Source organism: Corylus avellana, chromosome 10 (genome assembly GCF_965113065.1).
Source record: "Corylus avellana chromosome 10, dhCorAvel1.hap1.2, whole genome shotgun sequence".
NCBI lineage: Eukaryota > Viridiplantae > Streptophyta > Magnoliopsida > Fagales > Betulaceae > Corylus > Corylus avellana.
The window spans coordinates 19,625,460-19,648,974 of NC_142499.1; the positions used below are offsets into that span (position 1 = coordinate 19,625,460).

Sequence of the window (23,515 nt, forward strand, 5' to 3'; positions counted from 1 at the left end):
GGACCTTCATTGGCTTTACACAAATCTCAATATACAAATCTAAAAACATCATAAATTTAGACAAAGAAGCTATGATGGCACACACGCTCGCGCACACATATATATAACACAAACAAACATAAATAGCGATGGTATCAATCGGTCACTCAAAATTCTGATTAAGATTGTCATGACTCATGAACTTTTGAAAAGCATTCTTTGCACACATTTGAACCATCAATACATTTTTTTGTTCAATTGGGCTGACTTTTCTTTCTCAACACATTTTTTGTTTGTTTCTAATTGTTGTCTCATGTAATGTTCAGCCGTAATGAACCGAAAAATCTTACTAACCCTTCAACTAAGTTAAGCACGGCTTAGTAATTACCCGATGCACTATATCTTAGTACAAGTCTCTATTTAAATTATCTTTATCATTTTTTAGTTTGGCCCCTACAACAATGGCTTTCTAGCTCTGGCATTGCTTTCAATTCAAGCAATCTGCAAAACAACAAGGCTTATTACTTCATAACTTGCATATTTGCAAAATAGGGAACAAAAAAACAACTACAAACATAGGAAAAAAATAAAAATAAAGTGGGACCGCGGTGTGAAACAAAGTTGAATAAGCTTAAAGCTTGTAAACTCAGAGCATGTTTGAGATTGTGTTCAAGAAATAGAGCTTTTAAGCCAAAAACCGTTGATTGCTTAGAGGAAAAAAAATAAAAAAAAAAAAAAAAGGTCAAAAACCGTTTTTTAGCAAATGCTTCATTTTTAAGCTTTTGCCAAAAATGCGTTTTGACTACTTTTAGGCTTTTTGGACCCTTAAAAGCGCTGGACTTTTTAAGTATTAAACGTACACCTAAACAGGCCCCAAGAAATAGACGAAGGCTTTGGTTTGCATTTGGGAAATAAGAAAGTGAACTAGATCTAGGGTTTCTTGAGAAAGCAACGAATATATACAAGACTAAAGTTGTGTCGTTTTTGGTTGGTACAAATTGATGTCGTTTAAATAAATACATAATCTTAAAAAAAAAATTTATATTTTGCTGTCGGGTTGGGTCAGAAAAACCGATATTTCAAAATCATATTTGCCTACCAGCCACCTACGGTAAATGGCAGCCAAAATGCCCAGCCTACTCAGAACCAGGTGCGGAACTAGATGAAGCCCCCCAAGCCTCCATGTTTTCCCAAAAATTTTATAAAATGCCTATAGAATTTTTTTTTTTTTTTAAAAAAAAAAAAAATTAGAATATGCCCCCCAATTTTTATTTTTATTTTTTTACTTTTGCTCTCCCAAAAGTATAAATGCTAGTTCCGCCCCTGGTTGTAGTAAGGGTGGCCGTGTGGTCATTAATTCCTTGCGCCCATCTTTTAAAGTAGAAGGGTCAGGTGGGGCTAAGTTTGTAAATGCCATTGAAGTGAGAAAGAGAAACTAAAAATTGGAAGGAATGATATGTTGTGATGGCCTTCAAGAGTTTAGTGGAAGGTAAATGTTCATGTTGGTGGTTGTAGTTGTTCCATGGTGATGAGGGCAGAGAAGAGAGTGAGAGTGTGTGTGAGCTGTTTGTAGAATTGTCTATCTGAACATGAATAGATCCGACTGGCTGCGTAGCTATTCCTTTCACAACATAGGGTTTTTCTTTCTCCTTAGGGCAATTTGAAAAAAATGTAATACCTCAACAACCTTCTCGAGCATTTTTCCCTATATTTTTTCTTGCTTCGACTACTTATGGCAAATAATGCAGTTGCAGACGTTGTTATGAATTGTGGAGGTGTATCATTGGGACTTAATTAAAGGCTGTGGATCTGATGAAGACCTAAACAATTAACCTATGAATGCTATATATGATCATACATTAAAAAGTGCTTAAGATGAGCCTTCCTCTTCTTGGCAACATTCCTGATACACATCACCATTCCTCCAGCCAATTCCCTCTTTTTTTTGGTTGAATCTCATTGAATTGTTGGTGTTCTTCAGTATAGTTGAGATTTTCTCACGCAGATATCCCCTTTCCTTCAATCAGCCTATTTTGTCAGCTATTCTTGTAATTGATGAATATGTGCCAATGCAAACACAGACCACACCCACACTCATAATCAATATGGAAGTTGCAATCTGAAAAATAGAGTCAAGAACTGGTTTAGCACACGCCTTCTCATAAATCAAGATGTAGAAGAATTACTCGAGAGATGTAGAATTCTTACCTGCAACTTCGTTAATCTACCTTTGAGTAAGCGGAGATAACATGCGCAGGGAAAGATAAGAGCCTGTCATGTCATGAAACATCAGATGGAGAATTTCTTCAAAGTTCCTCATATATAATTGAATTGTTTGTATATAAATGAAGAGGGAACTTACAATTAACATTGCAAACAAAGATCCTATTAACGCCATAACAAAAGCTGCAGTCCAATTGACAAAAAAACTGCTTAGAAGACAAGAGAACACTTCAAAACCAATGAGCATAAGGTGCAAGAGATGCTCACCAAAGAATGGAAAAGTAAATGCCACAACCAAAGTGGAAAATACTAAAATTGTTCTGATGAGAACCACTACACTGTAAGATCTAAGCTGAGCTGAAGGCAAGAGTTCCTCTAAACACAATGCGATGGGTGCAATTGTCAAGGCATACTTTGTCAGTGGGTTGACAACCTATAAAACCCATTGATCACTTGATGATAATTATACAAAAAGAGTAATGCTATTTAGTTTACTGATATACGACTGCCAAACAATTGAAATAATGTAACAGTGAAAAGCAGTATTTGGATCAGAAACTTATAATAGTATTTCTCATACAAACTAAGAGAAGTAAATTGAGTTCCTTATCATACCATAGTCCAGATTGCGATATTGGAAGCAACAAATTCTCTGGGCAGGTTTAAGCTGAACTGGGACTTGACCTTGTCACCAAACATTAGAAAGCCACATATTGCTACCCCAGTGTACATAAAAAAGCAAAAAGAAAAGCTGTGGCAGAGGAGAAAATAATGTAACTTCATAAGGTTTCTGGAAAAATCCAGCAAGAAAGGTGAATTAAGGAAACATTGTGGATAATTTCTAACCAAACTAAAACAATTTTGATCACCTGGCTATTAAAACTGATGGAAACTGAGATGGTTCTTTCATGGAAGTATAGATATTTGGAAAAACTGAATGGCCAGAGTAGCTGAAACCAAAGATACCAATTGTGACAGACAGGTTTGCGAGGTCTAAAGCTGTTCCAGTTGGATGAAATCCAACTTGGTCCACCACCCCAACCCACAATAAGCAAAGTGCCACCAGGATTGATGCAACTACTCCTCCACCTGAACAAAGAGCCTTTAAGATCAGCAGCTATATAGCAAGATGTGCATTCAAAAATGAAGATGAGATTGCAAGAAGGACAAGAAACCTGAAAGGTATGAGAGCAAACTCAGATTTCGAAGCCAAACAGTCGGAAGAACAAAAAGTGTAGCCAAGATGGAAAAAGTTTGATGAGAACCAAGACGGATTCCAGCAAAACTAAGATGGGTGTTTGGGAACAATGATGCCAGGTTATCACTCATCATAATAATGTACTCCACACAAGATGCCTACATACCAGAGGTAATCACCTTTCAGAGCATAATGAAAAAGCATGTTACCAAAACATATAGGGAACCATGAATTACATTTAGGGAAGAATTTTTTCACTTACATATAGGTCTACATACAAAATTATCTGCATTGGAAAAGAACCCAAGTGTCAATTTGGCTTTCTAACAAGAGAGGTATATGCTTCTAGATGCAAACTCAATAGCAGACATGCTCTATGCATATATGACAACATTAGTTATATGCTTATTACATACAAGTATGCTTGTGAAAAACTTGGACATTTTATATTGGTATTGGACTTACAGCTATCCCTAACCGACCAGCTAAGCCAAAAGCAGCCTGCCCAATATCTGGGTAAGTTTGGAGTCCAGGAGAACTTTCCAAACACCGCTTCAATAAAAATCCAGTATAGCAAGAAAGGATACCGAAAATCAGGAGTATGATGAGGCTCAACCATCCTCCTTCTTTGATTGCATATGGAGTTGTCAAGAGTCCTATGCCGCATAGAACATTGATTCCTGCTTAAAAGGAAATCAGGATCTTGGTTTTTAGAGGAAACTACAGAGATACCACTCTGGAACCAATGAGATTAGCCTCATTTGACGAGTACATCAAGAAGAGCAGAGGAAAAAAATTACAAAAGAAAAAAGTTGTTTGAAAAGATTTGATGTGTAGATGAAGAGCCTAGAACTAGGACTGATCAATGGGAACAGCTTGTGGATATGTAGTCCATCTTAAACTTATAAAAGAAAGTTCAAGGATTATGTTCTGTTAATCGGAATATTAAAAAAAAAATGGTTACTGTATTAATATTTGTTAAGAATTAGTACTTAGGGAAATAAAGAAGAGTGGCAATTAGGTACTAGAAGCTTTTAAGTCTTTGATAGACAGAAAAACTAATTTGGTTTAGACATAGTGATAAAACTAAAGAGTAAGTAATCAAGGGTTGTTTTTACCATTAATGACTGCTTGAGCAAATGAACACTGCTCCTGCGGTGGTGGCAATTCACTGATAGAAAATTTGGATGCAGGTAACTTCACAGGTTGTGTATAGGTAGGCACTTCTTCTTTGTCTAAACTTGTTCCAGAAATAAGAGGTTTACTCGGTGAAGAGCCAAGCTCAGACGATTGTGGCCTCTTATATGCTGTAGAAAAGGCGCTGCTTATTCCTGTCAAGCTATTCCCCCTTAGAAAGTTAATGAAGGGAGGAGGGGTCACACTTGTAAACATGTCCATTGACTGCCTGCACATATTCCCCGAAATACGAAGAAAAATTTAGATTACTATCCGCTTACTCTTTCTTTTATGTTTCTTTTAGGCTTAACATGATTCACCCCATATATAGCATTGTCAGCCTGTTACTAAATATTTGTTTATATGGTGATGCTAATAACAAGATGGCATGCAAATGCCAATGATGGAAGCTTCAATTTTGACACGCTTGGCCTTTTAACTTGCAGGGTTGTAGCAGATCAGTGCAGGCAGAAACAATTTTTGTTGAATAACCAAAAAGAAGAAGAATGTTCAAAGAGAACCCATATACTTGTCTATTTTATTTTTCCAGCTTCAGTTCTTTTGAAATTTTGCCTCCAAATCAAATAGATGATAAGATAGAAAATGTAGATATCGTACGTACCTGTAGCTCTGAGGCCATGAGGAGTTGCTAAGGTACATGTTTTTATCAGATGGGCTTCCTGAAGAAACTGTGTCCTCGGATTCAGTGTCGTCTTCATGCCAGCAGATCCTTTCCGCCTCGTTTTCTTCATCGTCGGTTTGGAATTCATCCCCACGGTCCGGTCCCAAATCCTCGTTCAGTTTCATATCACTCTCTCCACGTGGGATTCAAATATTACACACAAACATGATCTCATCAAACATTTCTATTTCTCTAGAGCCTGTTTTGAACTTCAAAACCAATCACCATAAACGTTAAACAGGGAAAGACTGATACGGTTGAGAGAATATTGTAAAACAAAAACAAGAAAACCAGAAACTTGTTACTGCAAAACAGAAACCAAAACAAAAGGAATGATGCTAGTTTTGCTTGGTTTGGTTTGTTTTCAACTGCCTAAAAACTGACCAAGAAACCGAGCTAATCAGAGAATGCATACATGTGTCAACACAATTTACGGTCTTTAGAGTTGATGACCAAATGCAGCCGTGCAAGGGAGAAATACGACATGATCCGAAGTTAAAGCTCTTTTGTTAGTTTTGTCTTGGTATTCTCTCTGATTTTTTATTTTTTATTTTTTATTTTTATTTTTTATTTAGGTTAATTGCTATTAAAGGTTCTTAGTTTTTATTTTTTGCTCGTGGCTGGTGATATTTGATGCGGACAAAGTCCATGTGTCGTCTTTTAATGCTACATGCTACACCATCATTTCATTAGATTGATCATTGATGTGATGTTCATCGGCCCTTAATTTGTTTTTCCAAACAAAAGTTGATCAAAGGGCTAATGAACTGCCACATAAACCCGACGAAATAGAGGTGAGACAAGACTGGAATATGCAGCATTACTCTTATTTTTTATGAAGACCATTTTAAATCAGAGTAATTTTATTCATCATCCTTCATCCCTAAAGCCTGTGTAGCGTGATTCCCCTAACTAACCAAAAAATCACTCTCGATGCATTAAATACTATGAGGGACCCCATCATATAAGTTTTAGTAGGATGAGATCAAAATGAAGAGGTGTGACAATTAGGGGCGGACCAGAGTGTATGGCATTTGGTTTTTCTTTTTCTTTTTTATAGCTAGGATTGATTCAGTTAAGACTACCACTTCAGCATTGTAAAATAATTATAAAATAAAAAAGTAGTTTGCACTACTCTTATCCGGAGTGTGCACACCCCAGAATTCAAAGAACACAGTTTTAAACATATTAACAGGGGAAAGAAAGGACGAAGAAAATTAGATTAACAGCAAATATACACCGTGTAAATAACACTTTAACAACAGCAAATATATAAAACTTCTCGGAGATCTTGATGTAGCAGCTTTAGGAGGGAAGTCAGAGCTTTAACAGCCAAAGTGTGATTAAAATTACAGAGCAAAAACAATGGTACAGAGGTAATCTATTTGTCAATTTGGTTGAGCTTGCCAAGGCCACTGCAACGAGCACATACGATCTGAGCCTGGTCCTTCCGTGCCGCATTTGCCCTCAAGGTCGCCCCTGCTTTCCGGACGAAACCCGCTCCATCACATTCAGGACATCTGTGATAAGCATATATACAACACACAAAGAAAGTGAAATGATGAACAAATCATCCCAATCTTAGACCCAATTTTGTTGGGTGTTTCATTATTTGGCCAAATCTATAGGATTCCTCATATGTTCACCTCCCTGACAATGATGAACTCACACACATCTTAGAGCTGCACTCAAAAAAACATTTTACCTTCCAGCCTGTTGTATGCAATTAGCATGAGTGAGATCAATTGAAGAAGCCAGCTGCAGCATATAACCCAGAAGGGGAAAAGGAAAAAGGCAAAAAAGTAAAAACCAATCTCACAGGGAGGTGTACTTACACGTCCTTGCGGGCAAATATGATAGGGAAGGCAGTCCCAAGGAGGGCCACTGCAGCAGCACCGGCAATCAGGTAGTTGGTGCCATCAGCGGATACATCTCCAACAGCTGCAACCACAGTTGAAGATCTCATTCTCTTGTTTATCTCAATCCTGTTCCACGATATGGCTGTTGAACCGCTTATCGATGGTGGAGCACAAAAGCCAGCATGTGAAGGGCCATCTGCAAATGTCGATTGCCTGTGTGCATTTGTGGGAAATATGGCCTGAAGAGGAACTATTGATACCATCTTGTTAACTTCTAATTATTTTTTGTGCAGTTGAATAGGCTGGAGAGATGGGTGACCAGGGTTGGAGTTGTTGGATGTTATAATGACACGCTGCAAGCTTTTTGTATTAGGGTGTTTGCAGGGTTTTGCATGCTAGTACTTGGATAAGGCCACGTCAGAAACCAAGATTCCAGTGATATTCTGGATAAGGATGGGTCCCAACTCCTTCTACCATGTAGGAAGCCAAGTTAAGGCATATGTTATGACTTCTAATATTATTTCTGTTCTAGTTGCTAAAGCCTAAAGATATTAAAGCTGCTTGCACATTCGAGCATCAATGGTTTCAATAAGGAATCGTGAAAGGTAAGACTTAGCCTTAAATTGCTCTTCACAAAAATAGGATGAGAGCAAACTGACCTGTGGTAATCCATCCCCAGAATATTTTTGTGGCACCCTTTTTTCTTACCATCATACTGCATATTTTTAACTGCAGAGGAACTTCAAAACCAAATCAGGACTGACAATCCACATCTGCTGCATATTTACCACTTATTTACATGTATTGAATCTGACGCCTTCAATGCCCCAAAAAGGTAAAGAAAACAAATAAGTGACATCCTAGTAGCATCTACAACAGCTCGACATTATCTAGTACAAAGTCTTTTTAACTCGGGGATATGAAACTGTCTCTTGCTGAACTTGTCATTTTACGACATTTGCAACAATCAAGTAATGACTACAGCCCCGTTCCCAACCGTATGTATGTATTACTGGGTAGACAATCTGATCATTCTTTAAAAGAGAGGAGCATTCAGATATGTATTGTCGGGAAGCATACCACTTGAGTACCCAGAAATCATAACTGAAGACCCACTCTCACTGCATAACTATCTTCTCCTTCCATACATCCTCAAACTAAAAATTTACCAATTAAAAACTTGTGTGCTTTTTATCAAACAAATTACTAATGTGCTCTTTCCAAACAGGGATACCGCCACATTTACAGTATCCGAAAGTGACAGCAAAAAAGGAAACATGAAATTCAACTCCACCAAAACATGAATTAAAAATTCACAATCTGTAACCATTTGAATCCCAAAGCTGGCCCGCTCCTTCCAGATTGCCTGCACACTGTATTATACAACTCACTTCACTGGTGGAATGCACATAGATTCTCCGCTTCCAGCTTTCTTTTCCTCATCAGTAAGACTTTTCAATCAGAAGATACACATGATTGTCTTCATTCTAGAACAATATGATACACTGTATTATACTCTTATCCATCAGAAGAGACATTTCTGCCAAAGTAACAGGCTGGATTACATTCTTTCACCGACCTATATTTATTTAATCCTCTTCTTATTTTAGAACTTCAACAATGCTCGTAACATAATCTAACTAAAGTTCTCTGCCTAAGGTAATACCCATTCAACATAAGCAAAAGCAGCTCAAATAAATAACCAGATTGCATAGCATTGAAAAACACAAAAAGAGCTGAACACTATCCAATCTATCTTGTTCCAAGGACATGGAAAATGATGCCATTTCTCTTGGATATGACAACCATAATTTCAAATGAAAAAATAAAATAGATTAATGGTGTTATATCTCACCCTTCTCCTTACCAATACACTAAGCAAATCGACCTGTGGCAAAGATGCCAAACTATTGCAGCAGCCCACATTCCTGCTGTTAATCTTCAGTTATGAAGAATTATCAAAAAGAAAACAAATCGGTATCCAGGGTAATGTGATAAAATCGACTCATACGCCCTTCATCTAAAGAATAGGTGAAGAAAACAAATAAATGATAGCCGAGTAGTATCAGGCTTATCAAGAGCCACCTCATATGAATATAGTCCAAGCTGTCTACTCAAACAATAGGCTACGGATGGATCCTATCTAACACCTGATTCCAGAAAACTTACCACTACAAGACGATGATCAAGGTCTCCTGGTTAACTCTTGATTCAGTGACATTTGCTACCTCCAAGTCTCCATGTAATAATTTTTTTTTGATAAATAATTCTCCAAGTAACAGTTGAAAATGGTCCCATCCCCAAATACACGTTTCTGATCCAAAACGTATTACAGTAGACATTAGATTTCGAGGAAACCAATCACATGAACCACGGAAACCAAATTTGGCATATCCCAGTAAGTAGGCCCACTGTTATTAAGATTGGCATTTTGAGTCAAGTACATCCAAAATAACACGAGACCACAGAGAGAGAGATATATCATGTTGCACACAATGCTGTTCTATAAGGAACAGCGAATCCTACATATCAAACTGCATCCAACAAGGAAATTAAGAAAAAGAAAACGAAAAAAAATGTAAGTGTTACTATTGTAACAAAAAACATTGGTGGAACTCAAGCAAGTCTTAACATTAGTACTGGCGGGGCAAGCATCTCTACAACTTCTGAAGCCCACTCTAACTGCTTTACTATATCTTCTCCTCCATCTTCCACTAGCGTGAAATCTAGTCACTGGCCAGTTCCAAAATTCTCTCTTTCACAGAATTTTAAACTGATAAATTCCTCAACTCTGCCTCATGTGTTGTTATGTACAGCAAGTAAGATCATACAATATACAAGTTGTGAAATGTTGTCTTACTGCAACAGTTTAGGTATCAAAACAGAGACCCTAGCAGATAAAGAATATATAAACCGATTAAAGAATCAAAATTCACCATCTGTTATCATCCAAATCCAAAGCCCGGCCGCCTCGGCGCCTCCTCCACGAACGACTAAACACCGCACTAGAGCCACTCCTTCGCGTTATCCCCGGCTCAGAACTCAAACGAGAGGCTGATGATGATGAGCTAGTACTAATTCTAAACCTTCCCAAGAACGAGAAGAAATTACGAAACACCCGGCGAAATCCACCACTCTCCCTTGAGCTTCTCACGCTCGTCTCCCACGAAATCCTCCTGGGAACACCACCATTGTTAAACCCACCATCCACCTCTGTGTAAACCACAGGTAGCTCACGCTCCGCGGCTCTAATCCCGCCAGTGAACCTCCCCACCGCGAACCCACCACCTGGCAGCCTCCAAATCGTCAGTCCCACCGTCTCTTCGTCTCGACCCCCATCGCTCTCCGGCGAGTTCCTGCCACGCACATCGGTGGGCAGCTCGTGCCGGCACACCGGGCAAGAGTTCCTCATCGACAGCCACGGGAGGATACAGTCCGAGTGGTAGATGTGCTTACAGGGCATTTCTCGCGCCTCCGAGTCGAGCTCGAACGGTTCCTTGCACACTGCGCAATGCGACTCCGTCGAGACGTGGCTCGACACGATCTTGATGATGGGCATGGACTCGATGGCGGCTTTTGAAGCCGGTGGTTGCTCTAACCGACCTATCCCATTGACCTCCAGTTGCGCCAATTGGTCCAGAAGACGGTCAAAACCAGAACCCATCAAGAACTCCGACATGCTCGCCGGTAGAGGCCGGAGCCCCGACCCGGCACCATCGTCGTAGTAGAGCTCAAAGTTTCCTCTTTCAGGTTCGTTTCCTCCTCCGTCGGCGGGCCCTCGGAGGACGATGACCGGGTTGAAAGGTGAGCGATCCCCGCCGTTTCTCCGGCTCCGGCGGAGTCTTGGGATCGGGTTGTGATCGGAATTGGGCGGGTTAGGATCTATGTACATTGCGGCGGCCGGAAACCGGTGGAGCGGAGATCTCGTCGGAGTCCGGATCTCCTCAACGAACCCACCGCTGCAGTCGGGGCAGATGACCGTGTCTTGGGCCCGAACCCGAACCCGGATGAATCGGTTGCATCTATAGCACCAGTACGACGAGCCGATCGAAGCCATCGTTGTAAGAAACGAAACCCTAAATCCCCTTTTCTTTTTTACTCAAAATAGAAGCAAAAGACCCTCAATTTCTTGGTCAATTGTGTGAAAATGGGTCAAAGATGAAAGCTTTAGGTGAGCTTTCGACGCTAAAGAACCAAGAATAGGTATGAGATTGCAAACGAGAGGAAAAAAGATTCTTCTTTCTCTTTAGAGATCGGAGAACGAAGAGAACAGGGAAATTGAATTCAGGGGGAGGGAAATCGACAAAGAATCGAAAAGCAGGGGAAACCTAATTCCCTAGGAAAAAAAATACTGAACAACCACAGAAGAGAGAGACAGAGAGAGAGGGATTGAGGTGGAAATGAAAATCTGAAGGATTTAAGGGTAGCGTGGAAGCCTCTACGGTGAAAGCGCGTCACTTCAAGCGTAGAGCTTACGCTTTAATCACCAAATTATTTTCATTTCCTTTTTCTTTTTAAATACACACACAAAAAAAAAGAAAAAAAAAAAAGTAAAAGAATAAATAAGTGGTGGATGCTTCTAGTTCGATGTACGTGTTAAGATTTTGAACGCTGGTACATGACGGCGTCAGTGTCGACGTTATGTCTACCAAAGCGGTAAGGGTGATGTGGACCGGCCGGTCAGCGTCATATTTGTATGAGCCACAGCCAGGGTTGACATGAACCGGACAAGGACGTTTCGACCTCGCCTATCTGTTTAGACGACGTCGCTTCTGAATATCGCTTTGCCACCCGTGTTTTAATGGAGAAAGAGCGTCAAGTAACGGACAAAATTATCAGTAATTTAATACGGAGAATATTCCACGTTTCCATCAGCATCATTTCCTAATTTCATTCTTTTATAACATGTGGTTGTTCTGTGATAATGCTTTTTGAAGGTTTTTTTTTTTTTATTTGAAATAATGTTCACCTAACATAAAAATAGAAATAATTTTGAGTGTGTTTTGTTTTAATCTATTTGTTAATATTTTTATTTTGGAAAGATAAAATGGATAAGAAAAAAAAAAATTAACAATGTAACTTTGTTTGATAATACTTTTTCGTTCTTTCTTTTGTTTTTCTTTTTAAGACAAAAATATTAACAAATAAATCAAATATAAAAATTTATAATTATTTTCACATTTATGTGATATCAACAATTTTTTAAACTGAAAACAAAAAAACACCCTCACTTTTGTATTAGCTTAATTTGTTAAGAAATTTTAGAGAGTACATTTTTTTTTTTTTTTTGAAAAAATGTTTGATAAGTACGAAATATTTTTAAATTTTTATGAGCATTTTGTATTTCAAATTGTTTTTTTTTTACTATTTTTTATTTTAAAAGAGAAGAAAAAAGCTTTTTTTTTTTAAAGGGAAATCATTTCAGTTTCATTAATTGATGAATGATCACGAGCATAAAGCTCTTACATGTTAGAGCAAAAGCTCTAAGAAATTCATAGTTTAAGTTACAAGATTACAAGTCATAGATACATACATGACAATCTGACATTTAACATCTATCTCTGACATCAAAATCCGTTAACCCATGACTAATCTTCAGTTGTAACAATAGGTCTGCTCTAGACAGACTCAATCCGATACATAGGTAGCAACATCCTCTTGCCGAAACTCATCCTCCTCGACTTGCAAGCTAGAAAATTATTAACATTCTCAACCCAACAAGCCAGGACCACAAAATACAGGGAAAAATAAAGAAAATACACAAAAGCCCACAAAACACCACTGGAGAAAGGCTGCTAGATGATTATGGCTAGAGTATGAAAAAAAACCACGCGCAAGCATGTGCAAGTCACGATCCATCGCAGAGTTGTCGAAATCAAAAGCGGCATGTGTTGTTGGAAGCCGGTGGGGCCGGTAAGCACAATGGAGGGGTACTTGTCGAGGTGGGTCTAATGGAGGGACGAAGATCAAGCTTTGAAACAGTTTGATCCAAGAGCCCCATCAATTTCAAAAAAGGACATGGCAGAAATGATTGATGGCACACCTAGCATGGTGGTGCTTGAGCCTATAACAAAAGAAAATGAAGCAAAAAGAAAAAGGAGGGGAAGAGGAAAGAGTCGGGGAATGCTTGGCGCTTAAAAAAGCTATTATTAATCAAAGTGGGAATGCTTCCTAAAAACTAATTGGAAGTAACCCATTTCACAAAAATAATGTATGAATTAATATACTACCACATTCTTAACACAATTAACTCTTGGTCTTAGATATAACACGAGACGATGGTGATTCAATAATTCTAGATCGCTTTGACAAGGTCTAATAGATAATAAATTTTATTTTTGGAAATAATTTTTTTCGATTATTATTAGATTATCATTAATAAGATAAAATAAATTGATTTGCACCAAAATATAGACAAAGAATGCTTTCACACAGGATTATCATCTCTAAACCAGTAAACCTTGCCTTAAATAAGGGGAAAAAAACCCTTAAATAAGAGCTAAATTATCACAAACTTTTTCCTTTATATGTGGCGGGCCAGGTTTTTCTTCCAAAATATCCCAACGTTTATTGGGCCTGAAAACCTTAGCGAAGTCAAGCCCACGACCGTGTCTCTTTCTTTCTTTAGACTTTACCCCTCTGATCTGCACCGCTCTCTCGCAATCCGAAAGGTTTCCCGAACCATCTCTTTGCTGCTCTACATATACGACTCTATAATCATCTTGCAAGGCTTTTTCTCTGTACCTCAGCTGCCTTCGTAACAAGCGTAGAAGAAGAAGATCCCTTTTTGATAGTGCTAATGGCTGAAGATGGACCCAACTGGGAAGGATTGCTCAAATGGAGCCTCGCTCACACCGATGGTACTCGCCCCACTCGCAATCTAAGGTACCCTCTGATCAACCAAAGATTTTGAGAAATATTTGTATTAGTGGTGCTGGATTATTCAATTTTAATGAAATGGGTGTTGATTAATTTGTGTTTGTAAAGTGAGGGGGATCGAAAATGGTTCATGGAAGCTATGCAAGCACAGAGTGTTGATGTGATTAAGCGCATGAAAGAGATTACTCTGGTTATGCAAACTCCTGAGCAAGTCTTGGAGGCTCAAGGAGTTTCTCCGGGTGATATTGAAGGTAGTATCCCAAAAAGCCTAGTTTCACGGACCCTTTTATATATTTTATTTATTTGTTTTTTTCTATTCAAGTTTTCATTTTGTTTTATGATTTTGTCTACTGGTAGATATGTTGGATGAGCTGCAAGAGCACGTCGAGTCTATCGACATGGCCAACGGTAAATTCTTACATTCTTTTGTGAGATTTCTCCTGTGATGATATATTTGTGGATTCGGTGGTTTGTATCGGTGGTACATAACTGATAATATGCAAATGAGTGGTTTTTGAGTGTTGAAACATATATAATGTGAATATCTTGATGGTAGAGTGCCTTTTGTTGGTACTATACGACTGTATAATGATATGTTCTCCAGGCTTTGTGGGTGCTTGACACTTACATGTCTAATCATCTAGCCCTTGCTAGATGTTTGATGGTAGCTTTCTGTTATGTATTCTATGTCTGATGGTAGCTTTCTTTTATGCATTCTATGAACTTGTTACAAGGAGTATTATTACTTGTTCCCTCAGGAAGCATATAAAAAGAACAAAAAAAGAGGTTGTCAAATTGATCTTCATGCAAATATTTTCAAAAAATCACCCATAAAATGTCATTACCATCTACTGCTAGCTTAAGCTAAAACTCACTTCAATTTGCATGATCTTTTTATGATAATGGTATTGGTCATCATCAGTTGATAAAATTGCATGTTATAACTTGAGGTGTAAATTTTTTGTTTCATTAGCAGCTTGTCTATACTTGCTGTGTGAACTTTTTTTTTTTCTTTGTTTGTCTTACTGCTGCTTTGGTCGGTAATGCATATGCAACAGACCTGAACTCAATTGGTGGTTTGGTTCCTCTTCTTGGTCACCTGAAAAGCCCCCATGCAAACATTCGAGCAAAGGCTGCAGAAGTTGTAACAACTATTGTCCAGAACAACCCCCACAGTCAAAAACTAGTCATGGAAGCAAATGGCTTAGAACCTCTCCTTTCTAATTTTTCTTCGGACCCTGATGTAACTGCTCGAACCAAAGCACTTGGGGCAATATCTTGTGAGTACCACCTTCAGTCCTTTGATGAACTGTCTTTGTTGTTAACCTTTTAATTGAGTGCGCTTAGACTGATAATCATGTAAATTTTGCCTTGGGGTTGGCTCTTCAGCTTTAATCCGGCACAACAAACCAGGAATCACGGCATTCCGTCTAGCAAATGGTTATGCAGCCTTGAGGGATGCTTTAGGTTCCGAGAGTGTGAGATTTCAAAGGTGAGTATTTAGTTATGTTGTTATTTTAATTTTTAGTTGTAAATGAATCTATAGTGTGAAAATTAAAGAGAGTGTGTGTGTGTGTGAGAGAGAGAGAGAGAGAGTCCAGATTCAAATTTATTTGGTTTTGGTATATTTTGACATGCATATTCAGTAACTGTTATGTTCGGTTAATTTCATCAGTCCTAATTTCTTATGAAAATAACCACTTTTCAGGAAAGCCCTCAATTTGATCCATTACCTGATACATGAAAATAGTTCAGATTGCAATGTAGTCAGCGAGCTAGGATTTCCTCGCATAATGATGCACCTTGCCTCAAGTGAAGATGCAGAGGTACGAGAAGCTGCCCTTCGGGGCCTTCTCGAGCTTGCTCGAGACAAGACAAAGGGGGACGATGGCAGACTAGGTGAAGAAGATGAGAAATTGAAGCAAGTTCTACAAGAACGGATCAATGGTATTACCTTGATGTCACCAGAAGATCTTGGGGCTGCTAAGGATGAGAGGCATCTTGTAGACTTGCTGTGGAATACCTGTTACAATGAGCCATCCTCTCTGCGAGAGAAGGGGCTTCTTGTTCTTCCTGGGGAAGATGCACCCCCGCCCGATGTTGCCAGCAAGCATTTTGAACCTCCTCTTAGAGCGTGGGCGGCAAACCCTTCTGCTGATAAGAGCCCCAGTGATAAAAAGAAAGAGACTCCTTTGCTTTTAGGGCCAGGTCCTCCTCCTGAGACTGCAGACAGTCGGAATAACTCGGGTGCAGGAGAGGATTCCAATGGACAGTTGAATAGATAAAGCTAGAAAAGATGCGAATGGACAGTGAATAGATAGAACTGGTATGTGGTTCAGTTAGATTTTAGCTTTATTGAACTGGTATGTGGTTCAGTTAGCTTTTAGCTTTGTTGTGTGGGATTTTTTGTTATCCCCTGTTGCATCTGTACATTTTGGTGTGTACTTTTTCCTCACATCTACCTCCTGGTTTGTCTGCACTCATGGATTTAGGGAATGTATGCCATAATTTTCACTTGCCTTTGCTTTAATTTGATATAATATCTTTCAGTGAAGTCCGGTATCCTGAAATTATGTGACAGATGAGGATTGGATTTGGTTGTTGCTCAACATTGTGTGGCAAATATGGTTGTTGATGTATGACACATTAGTGACTTTTTGACATCTAGTATTTTTCAACTTTTCATCTTCACTTGTGATTTTGGTTTTGGTTGCTGCTCTAAACAGTAAAGCTCAATCTTCTGTTATGATAAAAACTTATATAGTGATCTCCATTCTACAAAGTGCATGGAACTATGGTTGAGACAGAAAGAAAGAAATAAGAAAGAACGTTTGTTACATAGCCCATAAAACAAAAGAAAAAGCATTCTTACAAAGCAGAGGCGCCTCGCAAAGTGATACATGAAGAGAAGAAGCAGAGGATCTCAATACTTTTTCCAGGGTGCTGGAATGCACTCAAGTTTCAATCTTTGCGAAGTCAGCGCGTGCCTTTCCCTCCATTTTTCTTTTCATAGATTGCCTCTGATAATCTCCATTTTTCTTTTCATAGATTGCCTCTGATAATCTCCAAACTTAACTTTCTTGTACATCCTAGTACAGGACCTTCCGCCATCCGACATATGATCAAATGGCTCAACTTCTACATCGTCGTGTGGGACAATAAACGATGCATAAGAAATCCTTGCCGTGTTCTCGTTTGTCACAGCTCTGTGTTCAACGCTCTTGTACCTGCCATTGCTCCATATCTGCCATTGCAACAACAAAGCAACAACTTCAAATAAAAAAGAAAGGGGCTGCTATGATGCTAAACAGATTTGTGGACAAGCACCTCAACAGCATCTCCAACGTTAACAACAAGAGCATTGTGCGTTGGCTTCACGGGCACCCATCGTCCTCCATGTTTAACTTGTAAGCCGCTTACGATATCTTCTTGCATGAGTATGGTTATGGTGCTTGAGAGTCCGAATGTGGACTGAAACCCAGTACTTTATCGGGATTACAACAAGGAGGATAGTAGTTTACACGCAAGGCTTGTACCAACTCTTTGTGCAGCCCAAGCAGAGCATCTTTGTCCATCCCCATGATCAGAGATAGAGAACCTAGGAGTTCCACTGCGATTCTTCTAAGTTCAGTTGAGTACGCCTCAATGGCTTCCCTGCATTGATGTGATCTTTCTGCAATCACCTAGTTTTCTCAAATATACTTATCAAACCGTACTTTTTTTCCCCGTAAACAAATACAAAGGGAGAAGGGGAAGGAGAAAGATTCATACATTCAACATAAAATGTAGGTGGACAATGCAACAAATACTCAAAATAGCCAGTATTGTGCACATAGATCCTAAAGACTATTGGGAATGAGGCAAAAGATTGGCTTGACCCATTTGAATCTTGGCTCACTGGTCAGGAAAAAGGTTGTCATAATTGGCGGTTTGATGTGGCAGTCTAAAGTTGTAACTGCCTATATATACACAAATTGGCGTAGCAAGCGAGTTTAGAGGCTACAACGGGAGAGAGGGCACTAGAATCGACTGGATCAGAGCACCACCACGATGTTCTGTGAGAGAGGTACTCAGCAATGAAGGCATAGGCAACATCGCAACATGATTTGTAACAAGATCTGGGATTCTAGAAAAAAAGAGGGTACCGACTATGTTGATTTAAATGGAAATAGAGAGGAAGCCGTAGATCTAACGGGTGGCCAAAGGTGGAGTTGTTGGGACTATGACACATGCAACACACTCATGTCTGGGTCGCGCACGCCGGTGGATGGAGGCGGGAGATGAAGGATGGTCGGCGCGTAGGTGGAGAAGGTAGTGAAAACGCAGCAGATTCGGCCTCTAAGTTGCAGATAACACAAGAAGAAAAGAGAAAAAAAGAAAAGAATAGGAAGAAAGAGAAGTGAAGGAGGAAGAAGAGGGAGGAGGCTGATCTCCTGTCTCCTCCCCAGTCGGCATGTGCAAGGGAGGATCAAGGGGTTAAAGGGTGGAATAAAAAACACAGAGAAAGAGAGACAAAGAAGCTCTCTAGAAAGGTCTTGAAAGAGAGAGACATATGGGAAACGTACTTGAGTCCCTTTGGTTGTTCTGGCCAAAATTTTAGCTTCCTGTAGTGGGATGGATAAACAACGAGAATAAGTGCGTCTGACCAGTCGAGTATCTGCTCTTCAGAAACCACGTACGCATGTCCGTAACCTTGTATGTCATTTGCAGGCATTGAATACTTGTTCTTCTCTTCTAGTGGAAGTTCAAAAAACTCAGCCGTAGCTAGGGCTGTTAAGTGAGCGAAGCGTCTCGCGAGCAAGCTCGGGCTCGGCTCGCATAAGCTCGGCTCGTGCTCGACTCGAATATTAAATGAAGCACTTCATGAACACAAATCTTGGCTCGAATATTAAACGAAGCAAGCTCGGCTCGACTCGGCTAAGCTCGTGAACAGCTCGTATAAGCTCGAGTGTGTGTGTATATATATATATATAAACTAAGTAATAGATAATTAATTATAAATCTCATAATTATTAAAACCTTAAAATTGCATTTATATTTAAGCGTTAGAGAATGAAAAATTCTAGACCATTCGTGATGAAAGAGAGAGAGCAATCATTAAAAAAACCTCGATTCAATTAGAGCAGATCCAAACGAAAGGAAGAAGAATCAAGTAGAAACTATTGAGGGAGATTGCGAAAGGCATAAACTATTGATGAATCAAACAGACCCAAACACTATCACTACATGTCTGGTGAGTGAGAGTAAGAGAGTGGGAAATAAGAGTTCAAGTGGAAGATCCGTTGTGACTAGTGAGGGGGATTGAGAGAGACGTTGAAAAAATATTTTTTTGTAGGGGGCGTTGTCCCAATGCAGTCTGAGTGCAACTTGTTAACTTGTCCCACATTGTTAAGAAAACATCAATCTCTAAGTTTGCTTATCTATAAAATGATGCATATCCTCTCTCTTTGAAACCAAATGCCTTGCTGCATTGACTCAGGCTCCATACTCGACTAGCTACGCTAAGCAAATACTCATATGCAAACTAACTTCTTAAGCCGTTTAAGAGTACTTGAAGTTAAATTTTTTTTTTAAAACAAAAACATTAAATATAAGAGCCAGCTCGCGAGCTGGCTCGGCTCGACTTATTATTAGCTCGAGCTCGATTTTTTTGGCTCGCCCTTAAGCTCGACTCGAGCTCGAGCTCGAGTAAAATTTAAATGAGCCAAGCTTGAACAAGGGAAGCTCGCTCAAGCTCGGCTCGTTTACACCCAGCGTCCTTCATACCCTGCAACACATTTCTTGCCGCCCTGTGATTGATCACCTGCAATGTATTTTCAATGTGAAGGTGATCAGAGTTTTCCCTTTTCTTTTTCTGAGCAAATTACAAACAAACAGGACAACAAGACAAAGCAACAAGAGCAAGAGTCTCCTTTTGCTTTGTTTTAATTATGAAAACGATGAACTTGACACCCATCGCATGAAATCATTTTGGTTTTGTGAAAAAACTTGGTAGTACATTAAGCATATATACCCTTTTATTCACTTGGTGTGCAGATATAGATACGGAGAATATAATTACCTGAAAGAAGCTCCAGTCTTTGCATGCAAGATCCAGCTTCTTGAGAGCAATGATAAGTCAATGACAGGAATCTCAAACGAAAGATGATAGTTATCTATGCTATTTTGCATCTCTTCATGATTCCTTGTATATCTTTCAGGAAGCTCCAAAGGGTCCCTACTCACCATTTCTTGAACATTTGGCACTGGTAGAGATAGTGCATATACATACTCTTCCTCTACAAATGCTTTAATATTGGAATCCATGTCTATTATTTTGCCTGAATACTTTGGCTTTGAAATTTGAATCATCCATCGGTCCGTCCCAATACTCCCATGAATTTGTAGCCCAATTCTCTAATGATCACTGGTCATAATAAGATCTTATTTTTCAGCTAAAGGGGATCTTATTTTCCCCTCAAAGGAAGATTCGTTTGCTGGGACGCTTCTGTTTGGATTGGATAGTGAATGATTTATTTGGTGTACTTCTTGTATTTGTTTGGATGTTCTCACCGTTTTCCAACGGTTCTTAATCTTGGTATGGAGCTACTGGTTAACTGACATGAGATGTCTTCTGTATTTTCTAATTGTTCCAATAGAATTATTCTCCTCTCTCTCTCTCTCTCTCTCTCTCTCTCTCTCTTTCCTTTCAGAAACACCAAAGGTTTTCTTTAATAATAAACATGGTAATAGTAACTACTACAATAATAATAATAATAATAATCTGAGGTTAATTCAATTTTTTATTGTTATACTTACACATATTCAGTAGGTATTGAACCTAAATCTTACCCTTATAAGGGAGGAAATGCTCATTGCCTCATTGGCCATTTTTTCTTATCTCCGATTACTTGTCTGCAAAACATTGGTGCACAAGCACTGCTTCATCACCATATGACTCATCAACCCAACTCCTTCAAATATTGCTTCAGGATTGTTGATCTCTGCACTTTCCATGGATTTCCCAAAAAAACTAGGTCTTTTCAGGAGCCCATATGCTTACTCGAAGTTGGAAGACAGGGAAGAGAAAACCCGGTTCTTAATCTTCAAAATACTTGAGCAAGCGGATTCTCATAAGGGATCTTCACGTTTGAAAATTAGAATATGTATTTTGAAGGTCGAGATTGGGAAGAGATTAAGGAAGCTGAAGAAGTGCATCAGTTGCAGATTCATCTAGAGTTGGTAGTACAAAAGCCTTGGCAGGGCACATGTTTAGCCGCAATAAGATCTTTGTTAGCCTTCCCCTTTCATTTCATTTGTTCGCTAAAAGAATAATCGAGTGGTAGTGTGTGGGGAGGCGCTTATGTTCTGTTACTCTTTAATGCAATGGCGGGGCTGTTTTGCTTTGCTATTTTACTGTCATTTTGTTCAATGAGGAAAATTAAGTTTGTGAAGGAATTTAAGAAAGGCTTATCAATCCACTTTCATACCATTTTACATTGAGAATATTATCGAAACTATAAAGGATTGTATAGTGGAATAGCCCTATTAAATTACCCAATTGGGTCGGTTTTTGACTTGGACAAATCAATTTTCGACTTGCATTAGTAATACATAAAAATAGAACATACATCCATATATAATGATATTTATACAATTTGACAACAAAAGGTGAACTATAAATATATCAGATGTAATACTTTTTAACACCACACATTTCTTAACCCCCCATTTGCTTCTAACAAATCCTTCATTAAGGAGACACCTTAATGCCATCTGCTAATAAGTAAAAAGAAAGGCATACAAAATCCAACTGATAGTGCAAATAGAAAATTTTAGTACTTAAAAATCAGAGACATTCTTTGCCAATGCCACTGACTTCCTTGTAGAACATGACAGCACCCTTGCTTTCTTCCTCACTTGGGAGGGCAGAAAGTGACAACATATCGTGAAGCCCTGCATTTGTTGAGGCTGCTAGAGTCATCAAAGGCATAACTATAAGCCTTTGGGCAAATAGCCTTAAAGAGATGTGCAAAAAGGGTTGGCTTGCAAGTCTTTGGGTTTGCATAGTCCCCTGTGCAGCAATACTTAGCCGATTGCATGGCCAAGCAGGCACTCTTACATCCTACCACCTTGCCACCCCTCTTCACTTCCAATGACGATGGGCAGCAAATGTTCAAATCAACCTCACACGATGCCACACCACACCCAACACCACCCCCTACGGGTTTCATCGAAACAGGCAAATTGAAGCCATCAACCAAGCTCACATCATAGTAATGCAAGGGCGAATAAGACGTCCCGAGTGTCATTTCGACCACCGTTGCCGGCGGCACACCGCCTCTGCCTCGGCAGTGTAATTGGCTGGCACAATCCCCAGTGTTACATGACCCTTTTCCACTCTCATCAAAGTAACAGCCTTGCCTGCCCCAAATCCTTCCTGACCACTTTTCCGGCACGTCGAGGACAACCTCCTCTCCGCTGCCAAGATGGAAACCGCCATCTTTAGGGGTCGGCTGCCCTGCACCACCAAGTATTCCCGGCCATACACTTTCATTGCAATTGTTGACTAGAATGAGTTGTGCCCCATCTGCAACCAAAAAAAAGAAGATAAAAATAGTAACATAAATTGTTCAGTGCTTTAATGGACAAACTACAAAAACACAGATAAAGAAAGAAGTAGAAGAATTACTTGCGAAGGTGAGAGAAGCCATTACATAGAGGAGAAAAGGTAACAGAAATTGGGAAGTTGGCATTGTGATGGTTTTTTCTTTCTCTTTTTTGAATTTTATTTAGGAGTTGATGATTGTGTAGGGAGAGGCAATGGGGTGATCAGGGACTTCCAAGTATGTTGCCACAAGGATAGGTTTGGACTACGGCTACCTTTTTAAGCAACTTCCTCACTAGCTGCTGTGTGACTGTGTCACTCTCTTTTGCTTTTTATTTCTCTGCTCTCTTTTCACTTTTACTTTCACGATGAAGGGCATATATGCATTGCTTCAATCCGAGGGTTCCTTCTCTTTTGTGAGCGATTACTTGTGCAAATCATGTTTCTTAATTTATTATATTTTTCTTTCTCTTTTTTCTAAATAAAAATATTATGAATGTATGTCTTTGTCGTTTGATCAATGAGTCTGTCCACATGTCCACTTTAATGAGAACATGCTTATGTTCCTTAATCATGAGTGCACCCTGCATGATATTGCCAATGAATTTGCCGATATACCTACAGAAAAATTTGGAAACTCTGCTGTCCTCGTACATATTTCCTCCATTTACTATCATACCAGGGATCAAATGAGCATTACAACTTCATGATGTTACCTTGTCAATTTTCTTCTTATCTTCATAATTATTATCATAGCGGGGATCAAATGAGCATTACAACTTCATGATGTTACCTTGTCAATTTTCTTCTTATCTTCATTATTATTATCATAGCAGGGATCAAATGAGCATTACAACTTCATGATGTTACCTTGTCAATTTTCTTCTTATCTTCATAATTATTATTATTTTTATTATTATTATTATTTTGAA

At 39.1% G+C, this 23,515-nt stretch overlaps 5 protein-coding genes and 1 pseudogene across 5 annotated transcripts; 1 reads left to right on the plus strand and 5 right to left on the minus strand.

The window, feature by feature from the left end:
• Positions 1–1,789: 1,789 nt before the first annotated feature.
• Positions 1,790–5,473, minus strand: LOC132161847 (amino acid transporter AVT1D-like). The gene is made up of 10 exons (XM_088511223.1): positions 5,199–5,473; positions 4,519–4,805; positions 3,866–4,080; positions 3,378–3,558; positions 3,072–3,291; positions 2,818–2,953; positions 2,470–2,635; positions 2,342–2,385; positions 2,188–2,250; positions 1,790–2,098 (listed from the first exon to the last, which is right to left on the minus strand). Exons 1-10 carry the CDS (start codon positions 5,381–5,383, stop codon positions 2,003–2,005), a joined length of 1,593 nt encoding a protein of 530 aa, XP_088367349.1. The 5' UTR covers positions 5,384–5,473; the 3' UTR covers positions 1,790–2,002.
• Positions 5,474–6,452: 979 nt separating this feature from the next.
• Positions 6,453–8,499, minus strand: LOC132191548 (uncharacterized). The gene is made up of 2 exons (XM_059606637.2): positions 7,094–8,499; positions 6,453–6,778 (listed from the first exon to the last, which is right to left on the minus strand). Exons 1-2 carry the CDS (start codon positions 7,378–7,380, stop codon positions 6,640–6,642), a joined length of 426 nt encoding a protein of 141 aa, XP_059462620.1. The 5' UTR covers positions 7,381–8,499; the 3' UTR covers positions 6,453–6,639.
• Positions 8,500–9,501: 1,002 nt separating this feature from the next.
• Positions 9,502–11,565, minus strand: LOC132191547 (E3 ubiquitin-protein ligase RDUF2). The gene has a single exon (XM_059606636.2). The coding sequence runs from the start codon at positions 11,172–11,174 to the stop codon at positions 10,050–10,052; it is 1,125 nt and encodes a 374-aa protein (XP_059462619.1). The 5' UTR covers positions 11,175–11,565; the 3' UTR covers positions 9,502–10,049.
• A 2,190-nt stretch (positions 11,566–13,755) lies between these two features.
• Positions 13,756–16,576, plus strand: LOC132192221 (hsp70 nucleotide exchange factor FES1). Its single transcript, XM_059607495.2, has 6 exons — positions 13,756–14,002; positions 14,105–14,247; positions 14,354–14,404; positions 15,055–15,276; positions 15,386–15,488; positions 15,705–16,576. The coding sequence occupies exons 1-6, from the start codon at positions 13,917–13,919 to the stop codon at positions 16,279–16,281; spliced, it is 1,182 nt and encodes a 393-aa protein (XP_059463478.2). The 5' UTR covers positions 13,756–13,916; the 3' UTR covers positions 16,282–16,576.
• Positions 16,577–16,913: 337 nt separating this feature from the next.
• On the minus strand, positions 16,914–20,575 carry LOC148583471 (protein LATERAL BRANCHING OXIDOREDUCTASE 1-like; annotated as a pseudogene).
• A 1,043-nt stretch (positions 20,576–21,618) lies between these two features.
• Positions 21,619–22,855, minus strand: LOC132192077 (Pathogenesis-related thaumatin superfamily protein). The gene is made up of 2 exons (XM_059607282.2): positions 22,668–22,855; positions 21,619–22,565 (listed from the first exon to the last, which is right to left on the minus strand). Exons 1-2 carry the CDS (start codon positions 22,729–22,731, stop codon positions 21,892–21,894), a joined length of 738 nt encoding a protein of 245 aa, XP_059463265.1. The 5' UTR covers positions 22,732–22,855; the 3' UTR covers positions 21,619–21,891.
• Between the last annotated feature and the right edge of the window lie 660 nt (positions 22,856–23,515).